The following is a 17,131-nucleotide window of genomic DNA, read 5'->3' on the forward strand; positions in this document are numbered from 1 at the left end:
CAGAACTTTATACTTGAATGTGAACTGACAAAGGACTTGATGCCCTCATCTCAGATTCTTCACAGCACAGGTGCAGCGGTAGAGTTGCTGCCTTACAGCACCAGGGACCCATGTTCGATCATAACTACGGGTGCTGTCTATACGGAGTTTGTATGTCCTCCCTGTGACCGTGTGATTTTTCTCTGGGTGGCCGGATTCTGCCCACATTCCAATGACGCGCAGGTTTGTAGGTAAGCTGGCTTCTGAAAATTGCCCCTAGTGTGTAGGATGTAAAAGTAAGACACAATAGAACTAGTGTGAACAGGTGATCAACGGACAGAGCAGACTCGGTGTACTGAAGGGCCTGTTTCCACGAGGTATCTCTAAACAAAACTGTAAATAAGCAAACTGTACAATCTGGAGTTCAAGATCATCTTTAATCAGTACCCATTTTATAGCGTTACAGCAGGTCGTTAGTTGTTAGTTCATCGTTACCGCTTCCAAGACTGACCAATGTGGGAAATGGGTGTTAGTATGAATCATACAGTAAGGTGGGGTTAGTGATGCTATTCTACTATGATTGGTTCACATGCAATAACCAATCTACATCCTTCCCCGTAAAGAGCGAATATAGTTAAACACACATGCAGCTAGAATTCAAACATACTCGCCATATCTGTCAGGCGGTCTACTAATACGGCCTGAACGGGTACGGACCAAGCCATCTCCCCCTTCGCCAGAAAAGTTAGAGGTGAACCCGGAAGTGAGAAAGCAGCAGGGGACACTCGTGGTGACCGACAGGGGAAGCATGCAGGAGAGGTAGTGTTGTTGTCAGTCATAGCCGCCAGTCATGGTGGAGTAAGGGACATGCTGGAACTGGTGGTGGCCACGGCAGCAGACGGCTGGAACAGCAGAGGTGGAGTGAAAGGATCGGCTGGTGGGGGACGTGATTCCTTCACAGCCAGCAAGTGTTGGCGGCTCCGACGGTTCAAGGCGCCATCGATGTCAACAAGGTAGGATCGGGGTTCTTTGGATGGGCCATCAACGCAACCTAGACGGGAATGTCCCATAGTAGTTTGCAAACGGATGACTTGGCCTGATAGTAGTGGTTTAAGTGGTTTGCTGGACTTGTCATGTGATCGTTTCTGGATGTCGTGTTTCCCCTGGATGTGCTTCTGGATCGTGGCTGGCTTCAGACCTGTGGCACCAGCTTCTGCTGGGCAATTGGTATCGGTGGTCTCGTTGTTCTGGACATCAGGCGTTGGTCTGGTGAGCCCAGGACCCCGTCTCTAGCTATGTTTCTGAGGTTTAAAAGGTCGAGCTACACATCCGACTTGGCTAGGTGGGCGCATTCCATGAGCTGTTTAGCGCTTCTGACGGCCCGTTCAGCGAGCCCGTTACTTTGTGGGTATTCAGGGCTGCTCGTGTCATGGTGGAAATTCCATCGGTTTGCAAAGTGTTTAAAGGCGTGACTGGTAAACTGTCTTCCGTTTTCGGTCTGCAAGCAGACAGGTGCGTCGAATGCGGAGAAGTATCACTGTAGCTTTTGAATGACCATCTCTGATGTGATAGAAGGCAGTAGATCTATTTCAACCAGTTAGAATAGGAGTCGACCAGGACTAGATAATGTTTACCGTGCCATTCGAAAATGTCTGTCGCCAGCGATGTCCAAGGCAGTGCTGGTGGAGGTTGTTGTAGCAGGGGCTGTCTCTGTTGGTGCGGCGCCAGGCTGTTACAGATGGGGCAAGAGGCTGTCTTGTCCCGTATGTACTTGGCCATGCCAGGCAAGTAAAACATATTCTGTGCATGGGCCAGCGTGGCATCGGTGCCTGGGTGGCCGCTGTGTGCCTCTTTGTAGTATTCGTCACGTAGTGATGAAGGGATCACGATTTATGGCCCTTACCTATGACACCGTCCTGTATTACCAGCTCATCACGGACTAAGAAGAACGGCTGCACCTCCAGCGGTGTGCTGGATTGCCTGTCTGGCCAACCTCTCTTGATTATAGATGAGAGTAGCTGGAGAGTGCCGTTGGCGGCTGTGTGTTCGGCTAGACGGCGCAATCGTTCTGTGGGAACAAAGTCAATTCTGAGAACCGTAAACTCGTCCCGTTCATAGGGGTGTCGTCCATTTCCTTCCATGAGATAATTAGTATGTAATTTGATATGTGGTTTCACATATGTCAAAGTCAAAGTATCCTTTATTGTCATTCAGACCTTTCGGTCTGAACGAAATTTCATTGCCTTGCAGTCATACATATAATAAAAATAACAAAAACAAACAATAAACCCAAATTTAACATGCACCACAGTGAGTCCACCAGGCACCTCCTCACTGTGATGGAAGGCAAAAGTTTTAAAATCTTTGTCTCTTCTCTCCTTGTTCTCCCTCTGCGCTGAGGCGATCCAGGCCTCTGATGTTGTGACCCCACCGGGTGATGGTAAGTAAGTCCCGCGGCTCAATCGTGCTCCGCGAACGGGCCGGTTCAAACTCCGCGGCCCGGGGTGGTTGGAGCTGCCGAAGCTGCCGCCCTCCAGTTCAGTGGACGAAGCTGTTGTTGCGTCAGATCCGGAAAAACAGGTCACCAACCTGTGACCTGCGAGCTCCCAACGATGTCGTCCACTGGGCCCGCGGCCGATGTCGGGCTGCCGCCACCGGAAAGGCACCACAGCCCTGAAGCCGGCCAGCCTCACCGCCGCCAGAACGCTGCCACAGCTCCAAGTCGGGCCGCCTCCGGAACGCCGAAGCGCCGCCACAGCTCTGAAGTCGGGCCGCCGCCGGAACGCCAGATGGAGACGGAGACGGGGGACACAACAAGAAAAAGTCGCATCCCCCCCAAGGAAAAGACTAAAACCATGTTTCTCCCATCCCCCCCCCCACACATACACAACCTAATAAACTAAATTTAACTAACTTTAACAAAAACAGACAAAAGAAAACAACAACAAAAAAAGAAAAAAACAGACGGATTGCAGGCGAGCCGCAGCTGCCAGGCAGCGCCGCCACTTCCGGAATATGAATATAATATAAGCTGTCAACATGCATCATCAAAGTGGCTTAAAGAATTGATCATCCATTTCAATATATTCTGCTCTGTTTATTTTCTCTTTTCCATTACCTGATGTATGGTATGGTATGATTTGTTTTGGAAAAACAAGGAAAACAAAACCTTTCACTGTATTCCAGTACACATGACAATAAAAAACTAAGACCAATACCGACCCTTGTTTTACGTTAGAACACAGACCCTTTGGTTAGAGCAGATTCTTCTGTAACACTACAAACATATGTTGTTCCACCACCTTGTTTTCTTAGCAATAACAATGAAATCTTTCCAAAATGTTTGACACATCTAAGTGAGGTAAAGCATTTGAACCTAACAACAAGTGCCTTCCTTCCCTCCAGCCAAATCAGGAATACTTATAAAGTGTGTGCCTCCCTTAGAAATCTTATTTAAGTCACTACAAAATTTGGAAAGCATTAAATATAAGCATATAAAAATTAAAATATTCTGAGAATAATTTATCTTAAGGCCATTTTGCTTTAAATATGATTTTTACTGTGGGCACTTTAATGAAATGTCAATCCATGTACATTTTTTATTTAATTTAATTATTTTAATATGATCATTCCATTTCTCAATATCACTGTTCTATTTAACATAATGTGTAGATTGTAAACAAATAAACTGACATTAGCTGGTACTCATTGCTGACCTAAACCTATTGGGAATTAATTATAAAGTCCTATGGTGTGCATTGAGAACACTTCAATCTATTGATGGTATGAAGCATGCAGAGCTTTTGTCACTGTCAATCAACGTTTAAAATACACTCTATCACGCTGTTGTTAAGATGCATTAAATAATCAAGCACATTTGTGATCCAATGGTACAACTCTATTAATAATGCAATAATTAAACGGTTCAACACTTCTGAATGCATCTAGAGGCTTGCATTCTGCCATTATACTAAGTGAACCCTAAATTATATTGTGGGCAATATAAAGAGGGTAGCAATTATGGTATTCATTATTACAGGAGCATTTGTCTAAGAGACAAACTCTGGGGTACTATGCAAAAATACTGCAGTCAGAACATAATAATTAGAATAACTTGTAAAAACAAGGAACTGAAGATGTTTGTTTACAAAAAAAGATATCATGTGCTGGAGTAACTCAGCAGATTAGGTAGCAACTCTGGAAAGCACAGATATCTGATGTTTTGGGTCAGGCGCTTTTTTCAGACATTCAGTCTGAAGAAAAGTTCTGACCGAAAATCTCACCAAGTGTCTATTGTCTATCCGTGCTGCCTGACCTGATGAGTTACTCCAACACTTCGTGTGTTAATTAGAATAACGTAGTATTTGAGTAACCATGTTAATCATATATTCATAAATATTATCTCATTGATGCAAAGTAAAACAAGTGAAGAAAAATGAATATATAACTCAATCTGAATTGACATATTTTATTTGCTTAATTCTTAAATAAGTAAAATTAAGAAAATAACGTTTTCTTTAGAGGAAGACGGCATGCTATTTTTCCACACATATTCAAGTATAAATTTATCTAGACTAAAACACATTTACCAGAGATCTAAACATTTCAATAAAAATCATGGCAAATAAACAGATGTCTTGTGCATAAAAATAAAACTTGTTGCATCTATGTATGATAAATATAGTAATAGTTTTAATCTGTACATTCCTTGTTAGCGAGTTTTATACTGACCACATCAAACCAAATCAAAATGGGAGCAATTTAGTTAATCCACAAAAAAATGGATACACAGTACAGAATAAAGTGGCGATCTTTCTTTTATCATTCGGTGCCCTATTTTCAGTAGCTAAACAGTGAACCAGTGTAAAAGAATGTAACTTGGCACTTATTGCATTTTCAACCATCCACTGAAGAATGTTTCGATAAACATCCATTATGTAGGCTAAACTAAATTGTCCAAAGTACGGCTAGAATGCCATGCTATACAATGCAGGGGAATGCAGCTTAGTTTGATAAAACACTCTCGCTTTATGGGATGAGAGATTGACAGCAGGACTATAGACATATATATTTGCAGAAGTGCAAAATCCATTAAAGTTCAAATGAATAGGAGATGCACGTATCTGCTATATGCACTTCCCATTTCACCATACTGAGCAATATGGCGGATAAGGCAGTCAGCAGTTTGTTTGCATCACTCGGCATTATTGTCAAAGTGAGCAATTGAACCCTTTGGGGATAACACATAAAGTGATATCAATCTACCTGACTTTGTCCCAAGTTAATAATAAAATTTAATCTGTATGAAACCATCAATTATTTATACTTGTAGTGACATTATACACACAATTGGAAGAAAACTATTATTACATCATTGATTCTTGAAGCACCTCAGAGTGGTTTAGATCCACATAATGCACAATATTTCAGCTCCATATTTTAATAAAAGTCGACTTGAGATAGTAAAAAAAATAGGATTTGGGGGATTTGTAGCAAACAATCTTCCTTTAAAAATCATTCAGATTTATTTTCAAATGCCATTGAGGTAAGCAACTCATTCACTGTGGACAGATATTTCCCCTGTTATTTTCACACTGAAGGATATGGTCAGTCATTGGATCCTGGAAACTGGTGATGACGTGTTGTGAAGAACACATTGACAGAAAGCACTGGGTGCGTCTGCTTAAATTACATCATGTGACCTTAGTCTGAGTCCCACAACCTTCCTTCGAATTGGAGATGCTGAGGTTTAACATTTCTGCCCCTAAAAATAACCGTAATGCCAGGTGCAACCTTGCCCATAGTGTTCGGTTTCATTAATAGAACACCCTAACTTGAAAACTCAACGTTGTAAACAGAAAGTGCAAGTAGATTTATCTAATGGACATATTAGAATATATAACATTTCTTTTACAATAAATAACATATTATGTAAACATATTAGTACAGTAAACGGTCTTTGTATTTTTTTGAGTCAGTGCAGTAGTAGTTGTGCATCTCATCCAAAGGGATGTCCTCATAAACATCAGACAGGGAGGTGTTTTTCTCCTTCTCTAAGCTGAAAATAACATGCATGAAACAATTATGTAAAGTAGGTTCCACTAATCAACAGTTTCAATAATTACTACCTCTAAGGAAATTGCATTGCTCATTTCTTTTGGTAGAAATTCTTTCAATTCGTCATCTTAAATGAGAACTTCATTTTGTTTTAAAGTTTGCAACTATCAGAGAAGTGGGCTGCCAACTTCAATAATTTTGGATAATAATATCACACACAAGTAATTCCAAAAAGACAGTTCTTAGGCTTGCTTTAAAAGTGATAAAATAAATTAATATATTCACAAATCTCACCATTTTTCTCTGATTACTAAGACAGAAGGTGCATATAGGTCTGGGAGCTGCAGTATTTATGTCGTTAGTGCTGCTCTGCCTGACCGCTCGATATTTTAAACAGGGCTGCCCGTCCAGAAAATCCTCTCCCAGGAGGAGGACATTCGCCAGATGGGAAATATAACTGGAAGCCAAGCGCAGGGTCTCTATCTTCGATAGTTTGCGGTCTGATGGCTCGGTTGGAATGAGATTCCTGAGAGCTGAAAATGCTGTGTTCACACTGTGGGTTCTGTCCCTCTCCCTCGCGTTTGCTGCTTGCCGTTGTTTGTTAATGCCAGTTGAATAGGTCTTTCTCTTCTTTTTTGCAATGCCATCAATCTGACTGTTCTCACTCTCGCTCTCAAGTTCCTCGGTATCAGAAGCAAGGGTTTCTGATGGACAGGTTTGAAAATTCCCTGTAGACTTCATTATGCATTACTATGGGAAGAAGCTGAAGATTGTGCACCATGGGTCAGAGAGCACAAGCATTTCCTGTGATAGAAGTACACAGTATTTTGAAACAGAAAAGCTGACAACATCAGTGTCCACTTTATCCCCTGGTAGTTCAGCAGGCCATTTTTTGAATGATTACTACAAATAGGCTGAATCATGTGGCTTCTGTATAAGGCAAGAAGGGTGGAGCTTTTACTCATCGGACCATTGCTTACCTTTAAATTAAAGCTGCAGCAAGAGCCTATCCATTTCAAAATCATAGTATTATTTATTTTACAAATCGGGTTATTTTGAAAACACAGTGATGTATAAATGGTTAAGTTACATATTATTTTAATGTACTTGAACCTTTTGTTAACTTTCTGCTGTTAGCATTTTTTTCATGGCTATTATCCTCTAGCACGTGCAACACTGTGGTGTTGTAAGGGGAGATTTTCTCTGCAGGGTGCAGGAAAATCTTGCAGGATCATTTCCAATTATATAAAACTCACTAATCAATTTATTATCATACACTTTATCACCATGGAACCAGCTAATGGAAAGAAAAGGTAAGATGGCTTCATGATTATAAGGAGGATATATAAATCCCATGGGATGTATAAATGAACAACTCACTCAGAATCACAATCTGGCACCAAACTTAAATTAAAGCTTTCTATGAAGATTGCCTACATGTAAGCAGCGTTCAAATGGCAAATTAAAATACAGAACATTTTTGGATTGTTAAAATATGAACAATTTGTGCTAGTATTCAAATACTATTAGGTTATGTGGCCACATCAATTATATTTATTGGAAGTTATTTATCCATTATTGGAATTTATTTATCAGATACGGGGAACTGCACTAATAGTCTGAAGAAGGCTCCTGACCTGAAATTTCAACTATCCACCATCTCCAGAGATGCTCCCTGAACCCTTGAATTACTCCAGCACTTTGTGTCTTTCCTTGGTAAATCAGCATCCGCAATTTCTTTATTCTTCAGGGTGAAATCCCTAAGAAAGAATAGACAGAATTCTGATTCTGGCTGCTTAATTATAATTTCAGATTACAACCAGTTGCATTATCCAGAACTCTAATATATTTGTTAAAGTTTTTCTCAAATGGCTTCTAATTTTAAAATAGAATGAAGGAAATGAAAATTAAAGCAAGAGATGCTTATGAACTCTTTGCTTGGTCTGAATTAGAATGTGGAAGAGTACAGCCAGGAATAGGCCCTTCAGCCAATGATGTCTGCACCAGTCATAAAGACAAATTAAACTACCGCTGTCTACCTGCACATAATCTATGGACCTCCACGTTTTTATTCTGGTATTGTATTTCTTATTCTGCCTTGAGACTGTCTACTCACTGATGAAAAAAACCTTTGCATTCATAACTTTGCTGAAGATAATTGGTTTACCACCGTGCCCAAATTGAAAGGTTAAGGGGTTGTCCCACTGCGGCGACCTAATCTGCGGGTTTAGAAGAGTTTGCCCTCGACTCAAACTTGTAGCATGGTCGACACGTGGTCTTAGCAGGTCCTATGAGGTCACTGGAACTCTCCTTCGGGCTCGAGGGAAGTATCTGCATACTTGTGGCCTCAGCTAGGTAGCGGAAATTTTTTCAGTCCTTTTGATTCTATTGTACCTTCTTTTCCTATGCCCATTGCACTATGAAGCATCTCTATCACCTGCACATTAACATCTTCTTTCCTCACTGCCCACATGCCTGATAACAAATTTCTGAAGATATCCTCATGTTTCTCCTTGTTCTTTTGACTTTAACCTCCAATGTTTACTTACTTCTCTGTTTAAGGGGAGAAAGAACCTCTCTTTCTCCCCTTAAAGTATGACTCTCTATATGCACTCACACCCATATTTATTATCACTTCTCTAACCACATCATAACCAAAACAAGTTTCTAATTCCCCCTGCATTAATGACAAGCCTTTTCCATTTCCAACACCACTTCCCTTTGTACATATATAGAGCATGTACAAACTCTGACCTTTTTATTTTTAGTCCCACTGCTTGCCAAATCTATGTGCTGCTGATAATTTGCTAAGTCATTGTATCATGTCTACTATTGATGCTCTGTTAACAAAGACTGGGATTCATTCAGCTGTTTCTGCCACATACTTCATTCTGCCTTTTCCTCCAAAGCAAAACTTCCCATAAGGCCATAAGACATGGGAGCAGAATTAAGCCATACAACCCATCAAGTCTACTCCATCATTTGATCATGGCTGATCTATCTTTCCCTCTCAATCACATTCTCCAGCCTTCTCCCCAAAACTCCTGACACCCTTACTAATCGTGAATTTGTTAATCTGCATCTGGTGGCGGCGCGACTCGTTGCAGCGGCTCCTACAGCCTGTCTGTCTTTTTTTTTATTTTTTGTCTAGTTAAATGTAGTGTTTGGTGTTTTTTAATACTGATTTTAAATGTGTATATGTGGGGGGCGGGGGGGGGAGGGGGAAACCGTTTGAAATCTCTTCCCTGTCCAGGGAGACCCGACCTTTTCCCTGTCGGGTCTCCGTTGTCGTTGGGGCCTAGCACCGTGGAGCGGCCTCCAACCTGAACGACCCGGGGGCTCGGGAGACTGCTGAGCTGCGGACTACTCACCATCGTGGGGCTGGCCGGCCTCGGAACGTGGGGAGCGGTGGTGACTCGCTGCTGTGACTCGACTCCTGGGGCTCGGAGGCTCCAGCAACGCAGCCGCAGGTCCGGTGGACTGGGATATCGGGAGCTCGCGGGTCCGGGGGGAGAGAGAGACCGCTTCCCGGAGCTCCCGCAACGCGACTTCTCCAGCCCGTGTCGCGGGGTTGGAACGACCTGGAGCGGGGAAGTACATCACCTGGCGCGGCTTCATGGCCGTGGGACATTACAGCGCCCGCCGGGGGCTCCAACTTCGAGACTTCTAGACTGGGAGCGGGGCCGTAAATCGCCCGGCACGGCCTAAAATGGCCGTGGGACTTATCATCGCCCGCCTGGGGCTTGGACATCGGGAGAGACATGGAGAGCAGGGGAGAGAAAATACTTTTGCCTTCCATCACAGTGGGTTCACTGTGATGGTTGTTTGTGTGAACTTAATTGTGTGTATGTCTGTAGGACATTGTTTTTGTTTGTATGGCTGTGGAAACAAAATTTCGTTTGAGTCTCACGGGCTCAAATGACAATAAATTTGTATTGATCTCAGGACCACACTCTAGCTGATGAAAGGACCATTCAGTTGAAGATTTAAAAGAGTGGAATGATTGTAATGGGTGATATCTGATCCTATTCTGGGACTGGCAGGCAAAGAATCACCATGCTCTAAAGCCATCTTGGTATGCAATCTAGGTACAGAAACCATTACTGAATCGGTATTGTTATGTTTGCAATTTTGCATACATCGTAATTTTGGACAATCTCAAAAAAAAAATTTGGCATCGCATCAATTTATAATGAACTAGTTGCAGATATGAAATTAAACTTTCTAAGGACAGGTTTCTAAATTTGGATTACCCTCAAAGTGCTCTTTGCACAAGAGTGTGTGAATATAAATAATCCCATCATTTTATTCATGTAATTTTCTATCACAACTGTCCATTGCACATGGTAAAATATCACATTTTGTCTTCATTCTTTTGGTATCAACTTTAGACTTTACAGATGTAGCAGCCTTACATTGATCTTCATCCATCTGCATTGAGCTGTATATGCCTGCAGTTTTATTTTGATTATTATGACTTTCACAATCTGCACAATCTGCAGCACAATAACCTGGCCCTCAACACCAACAAAATCAAGGAACTGATTGTGGACTTTGGAAGGGGTAAGATGGGGACCCACAATCCCATTTATATCAATGGGTCAATGGTAGAGGGTCAAGAGCTTCAAATTCCTGGGCGTGCATATTTCTGAAGATCTCTCCTGGTCCCAGAACACTGATGCAATTATAAAGAAAGCACATCAGCGCGTCTACTTCCTGAGAAGATTACGGAGAGTCGGTATGTGAAGGAGGCCTCTCGCTAACTTCCACAGTAGAGAGCATGCTGACCGGTTGCATCGTGGCTTGGTTCGTCAACTTGAGCGCCCAGGAGCGGAAAAGACTACAAAAAGTAGTAAACACTGCCCAGTCCATCATCGGTTCTGACCTCCTTGTCATCAAGGGGATCTATCGCTGTCGCTGCCTCAAAAAGGCTGGCAGCATCATCAAACACCCACACCATCCTGGCTACTCACTCATCTCCCTGCTACCTTCAGGTAGAAGGTACATAAGCCTGAGGACTGCAACGTTCAGGTTCAGGAATAGCTGCTTCCCCACAGCCATCAGGCCATTAAACTCAACTGAAACAAAACTCTGAACATTAATAGACCATTACCTGTTTATTTGTACTTTATCTGTTTATTTATTCATGTGTGTATATATTTATATGATGGTATATGGACACACTGATCTGTTCTGTATTCATGCCTACTATATTCTGTTGTGCTGAAGCAAAGCAAGAATTTAATTGTCCTATCTGGGACACATGACAATATACTCTCTTGAATCTTGAATCTTGACCTAATCCTGTTCAAGAATAGAAAACAAAGTGCTGGAGTAACTCAGCGGCTCAGACAGCATCTCTGGAAAACATGGGATAGGTGACATTTTAGGCTGGGGATCCTTCTTCAGACCAACCTTTTTGGCATTTATACTAATCGCATTTTCCCATACTAGGCCCTCATCCTTCTATGTCTTTGCCAATGTGAGTGCTTGTCTAAAAGCCACTTAAACATAGTAATTGTATCTGACCCCACTACCTCCTCTTGCAGATATGAACCACGATATATGTTAAAAACCTGCCCCTCAGATGCCATTTAAAACTCTTTCCTCTCACTTAAACTAATGCTCTCGTGTTTCTGATAACCTTACCATGGAAAATAGATTCTGACTATTACCCTATGTATCCCTCTTATAATTTTACATACCTTTAAGAGGACACAACTCAGCTTCTTTTGCTCCAAATAAAACAAAAATAATCTATCCAGTCTCTCCCATAATTAATGGCCTCCAATCCAGGCAATATCCTGGTGAATCTCCACTGTAATCAAAGGACAAAGGACAAAGGACATTTATTGTCACATACAGTGTAGTGAAATTTGCAGCACACCAATAAAAATAAAACACAACATTAAAGAAGAATTTAACATTAAACATAAAAACATCCCCCCACAATGGTTCCCATTGTGAGGGAAGGCAGCAAAGTCCAGTCCTCTTCTTCTTGTTCACCTGTGGTCGGGGCCTATTTGAGGCCTCCACAGCAGCTGCAATGGCAACCCCATGTTTCAGGCCCTCTTGCCGGATGATGGAGCTCCGGCGTCGGAAGAACACTCTTCAGTGGCTTGGAGTGTCTGGAACGGCCGCTTGCTACCAGAGACCGCTGCTCCCGAAGTCCACAGGCCGCACTGGTCGGAGCTCCAACACTGGCGATCTCGGCGAAAGATCCCAGGCTCCGCGGTGTTTAAAGTCAGCGTCGCTGCGGCTGGACCCTCTGCAGACCCCACAGCTCCGCAATGTTGGAGTCGGCGGTCTCAGCACTCCAGAGCTTACCACATGGCAGCCCTCGGTAAGGCATCGCTCGCTCCGCGATGGTGCTTCAGCACTGTGCCACCGTCGAAGCTGAAGATTCTGGCTGGTCCCGGCAGGAAATGCCGCTCCAGTCCAGGTGGTCAGTTGCAAGGAGAGGGCAAAGATGCGGCTCAGAGGAAAGACATGTCTCCGACCAGGTAGGGATTGAGAAAAAAGTTTCCCCCACCCCCCACATAAAAAGACTTGATCTCCAAAACAACACTTTTTAACATACTAAAAATGTTTAAAAGGGTGAAAGAACGAACAGCTGCAGGCAGGGCAGCCATACTCGATGGCGCCCCCACTCATTTGCAATCACTCCATTGCAACCACATCCTTCGCACAGCGTGGCAACCAGAACCGCACACAATGCTCCAAGTACGATCTAACCAGAGTTTTATAAAGTGACTAGACTAAGTGGGACCCTTTGGGGAGGCCTGGTCCCCCAACGCAACCCATTCCCCAACACAATATTCCACCACTCACCCATTCCAAACGCAACCCGTTCTCCCAACACAACATGCTACCACTCACCCATAGCCCCTAACTGCGCAGGCGTGGCTCATTTACCCTCATCTCCCTCCCTCCTCCTCTTCATGTGTGGCAGGGGAGGCGGGGTGGGGGGGAAGGAAGTGAGGTGTCTGGGGAGGTGGGGTGTGAGGGGAGGAGGGGTGTGTGTGGACGGGGAGGGGTAGGAAGGGGGGAGAGGGTGGCGTGAGGGAGGGAGGGTGTGGGGGAGGGCGATGTGTGGCGGGGATGTGGGGTGGAGGGGAGGTGTGTATGTGGGCAGGAGGGGTGTGGGGGATGGTGTGTGGGGGAGGATGTATGTGTGGGAGGGGGCGTGTGTGGGCCAGGGTGTGTGTGTGTGGGGGGGGGTGTGGATGGGGGGGGTGAGCGGGTGGAGGGGTTATGGGGAGGAGGGGTGTGTAAGTGGCGTGAGGGATGTGTGGGGCAGTGGGGTTTGTGGGGGCGGGGAGGTTGAGGGGGCAGGGGGGGTTGTGGGGGCGGGAGGCATTGTGGGAGCAGGGGGGCTTGTGGGAGAGGGGGGAGCTTGTGGGGGTGGGAGTGAGGAGAAGGGTTGTGGGGGTGGGGGGAGGGGTTGTGTGGGCTTGGAGGGTTGTGGGGGGGTTGTCGGGGCAGGTGCTTGGGGGGGTGGGTGTGTGTCGGGCTTGGGTGTGTGGGGAGGGACGGGTTGTGGGGCAGGGCGGTGTGGGCGGGGGGTGTGCGTGGGTGTGGGTGTGGGGGGAGTGTGTGTGGACGGGGGGGGTTGTGGGCGGGCGGGGTGTGTGGCCTGGGGGAGTTGTGGGGGGAGAGGGGTGTGTGGGCAGGGGAGGAGTGAGCTCGGTGAAAAGGTGGGGAAGAGCCATGGGGAGAGGGGGGCATCATGGGGGAGTGGGAGTGGCCAGCACGGGGGACCAGAGGGGTAGTAGCTGAATTGGCAGTGCAATGGGGACTCACAGCGGGCGCTGGTCGTTCTCCTCTGGCGGGATCAGAGTCTCTGCTTTCCATTTACCGACATTACCGACATCTCCAACTCCTAGCTGGGCTAGGTCTCCGACTCTGGGCAGGGTCGGATCTCCCGCTTAGGGCGGGGCTGCTGCTTGGTGCGGGGCTGCTGCTTGGAGCGGGGCTGGGTTGCTTCGAGTCCCTCCAAAAGTCCAGTTGAAAACCTCTGCCGGCCACCCTCAGCGCCTGAAAAGATGCGATGGCACAGGAAGGGGCAGACCTTCCCGGGGAGTGACAATGGAAGACACTAATCTGTGTGGCACCGACTGGCAAGAGAAGAGATTGATCTGCGCACACACAGTTTTTAACATTTTTAAACCACGCTAACTTTTACGACATTCAACCGATCGGAAAGAAACTTGGCGCACTTGCAGCACAGGAGAATGGAGAGTGAACTGGCGAAAAATCATAGTGCTGTCGTGAACCGTTTTTGTGCAAATAGACAGACCGCCAAACCGGAAGATAACAAGATCAGAGATTTAGTCATGTGCTAGACTAAGTCAGACCCGTTGGGTCCCAGCATTACATGGGAGGGCTGGTCCCCCAACACAATATTCTACCTCTCCACCAATTCCAATATTGGTGTTGGGGGGGGGGGGGGAGGTTCTGGAGCGCTAGTATGGGTGTTATGGGCTGAAGGGACTGGTTTCCAGAGGGCTAGTATGAAAATTGTGGGCCGAATGGATTCTTGGGCTGGCAGCTCAGTCACTCAAGCCTGTTGTGCTGGCAGCTCACTCACTCACGGCTGGTGGGCTGGCAGTTGACTCTCAGCTATTCCTTGAAATTCAAGTGCAGTATCTTACCACTTCAAGCAGGGTGCAAGGCCACTAAAGACAGTGAGTCGTGACCTCTCCCTCCTCCACCTTGCAGAGACTGAGCCACGCCCACACTTCTGGGTTGTATAGTCCCTCCCCCCCCCCTCCCACCAGATAGGGCGTGGTCTTCATGGCGTGATTGACATGAGAGAGAATCGCAACTTTCTTTAAACACTAATAACTTTTATTTTTCATCGATGGAAAAAATCCTTGGCACCTGATGAGCGGAGGGGGATTCTGAGTAAGATGACCAAATGTCACAGCCGTACATGGTAGCGTTTTTTCTAAAATCAATATAAAGCGCAAACAGGAAGTGGTCAAGATTAGACTTTTAATTATATCGAACGTGAGGAAATTTTAATTAGGCAAGGCAACATTAATTTGGCAAGGCAGCTTTAATTAGGCAAGGCAACTTTAATTAGGCAACACAGCTTTAGCATTTCCAACCTAAAGGCAACACAGCTTTAGCATTTCCAAACCAAAGGCAACACAACTTTAGCATTTCCAAACCAATGGCAACACAGCTTTAGCATTTCCAAACCAAAGGCAACACAGCTTTAGCATTTCCACACCAAAGGCAACACAGCTTTAGCATTTCCAAACTATATTTTCAAACCACATTAAGGGCACTGACAGGTCAATAAAACTAATCACAGTTTAGTAGACATGTGTTCAGTGTTATTCACATTTCAGACTGAGAGATGTGACTCTCTCGCTCCCCCATCTTGCAGAGACTGACTGAGGCACTCAACACTTCCGGGTTTGATAGTCCCTCCTGAAGGGGCGTTCCTTCAGGAGAGAGAATCTCAACATTTTTTAAACACTAATAACTCTTTTATTGTTCATCGATGGGAAAAATCCTCTTGTCCTATCAATATACGGAACACAGGAAGTGGTCAAGATTAGACTTTTAGTAATATAGATATAGAATAGTATAGATATAGATAGAAGATAGAATATATATATTCTGTCTTGACCTTGAAGACAAGCATGCATTATGCTTCACTATCATCCTGTATACCTGTGCTGTCACTTTCAGGGAACTTGATTTCCTAGATTCTTCTGTTCTTCAACATTCATTAACGCCTCACTGTGTTTTCAGCCTTAAATTTCACCTGACTTTTCTGCTCTGCCTATATTCTGTTGAAGTTTAATTCTCGGTCCATCTGTGGTATAATCTTTTGGTGAATGTTTGAAGTTCATTGTCTCTCCAGCCAAAATTAGCTAAAACAATGAATTAGTAATCCAAACTGGGACCTTTCTCCACAGAATACTTTCATGTACAATATACCATACTGTTCAATTGTTGTTATTTTATCTTACTGGAATACCAACTTGTTAAATTATTCCTTCCTTCCTGGCAAATGTATGATCAATTTGTAATAGCTTTACTCAAAGATAAATATAAATGAAAACCCACACAGCAATTGGACTTTTAAGGATAGCTCATAAAACCATTTATGAGTGATATGTGCAGGTGTATTTATTAATCAAACTTGCCTGTAGTTATTTGGTTGCTACCAATATGACATGTATAGTCCATGTTAAAAATATCTGCATAGATTTATAACACATTTATTGGATATAGGGTTACTTCAGCAATGAACATTGTAAAATAGTAACAGCATTGCCAAGTTTTTTAATGTAAGCACAGTGTTCATATGATGATATAAAGACAGATGTTTTATCTTAAGATCTGGTGAATGGACAATTCAAAAATTTAAAGTGAAAAACACATAAAACATCCCATATATTCCTGCTCTTTCATGGAAATGTCACTGTAAAAACGATACGATAGAACGATGGAAAATATTGGCTAAGCAGTAGCCCCTTTTGGTTGATTTCATTGCTTCCAATTGTTGGTAGACCTGAGGGACTGAAGAAGGAGGAGTTACTGGAGAAAGAGAAGTCTGAATATAACGAACAAGCTTGCACTTCCAACTGAATTACTGCATCATTTGTGAAAGGTTAAAAGTTGAGAGTCGGGAGCATTAAACAGGCTGCATCCCTCCTTTTAAAGTTTCTTTCTTTCTGTCCATTATGGAAAAGGAAATGTGCCTCTATTTGTTCCATTCATATAACTGATGGAAAGATGATCACCATATTCCATTTTTACCCCATTCACAATCCCATTCCTGAATTCCCCAGATTCTCATGACAACAAATAACTCACAGTAAGTACGATGGCACAGCAGTAGAGGTGCTGCCTTAGAGCACTTGCTCCCCGTGACCCCGTGGGTTTTCTCCCAGATCTTTGGTTTCCTCCTACACTCCAAAAACGTACAAGTTTGTAGGTTGACACAAAATTCTGGAGTACCTCAGTGGGACAGGCGGCATCTCTGGAGAGAAGGAATGGGTGACGTTTCGGGTCGAGTCCCTTCTTCAGACTCTGAAGAAGGATCTCGACCTGAAACGTCACCCATTCATTC

At 44.2% G+C, this 17,131-nt stretch overlaps 1 protein-coding gene across 1 annotated transcript; it reads right to left on the bottom strand.

Annotated features, from left to right (window-relative positions):
• Positions 1-4,427: 4,427 nt before the first annotated feature.
• LOC116975510 (transcription factor 15-like) lies at positions 4,428-6,932 on the bottom strand. The gene is made up of 2 exons (XM_033024695.1): positions 6,331-6,932; positions 4,428-6,037 (listed from the first exon to the last, which is right to left on the bottom strand). Exons 1-2 carry the CDS (start codon positions 6,775-6,777, stop codon positions 6,005-6,007), a joined length of 480 nt encoding a protein of 159 aa, XP_032880586.1. The 5' UTR covers positions 6,778-6,932; the 3' UTR covers positions 4,428-6,004.
• Positions 6,933-17,131: the final 10,199 nt, after the last annotated feature.

Source organism: Amblyraja radiata, chromosome 7 (assembly GCF_010909765.2).
Source record: "Amblyraja radiata isolate CabotCenter1 chromosome 7, sAmbRad1.1.pri, whole genome shotgun sequence".
Taxonomy (NCBI): Eukaryota; Metazoa; Chordata; class Chondrichthyes; order Rajiformes; family Rajidae; genus Amblyraja; species Amblyraja radiata.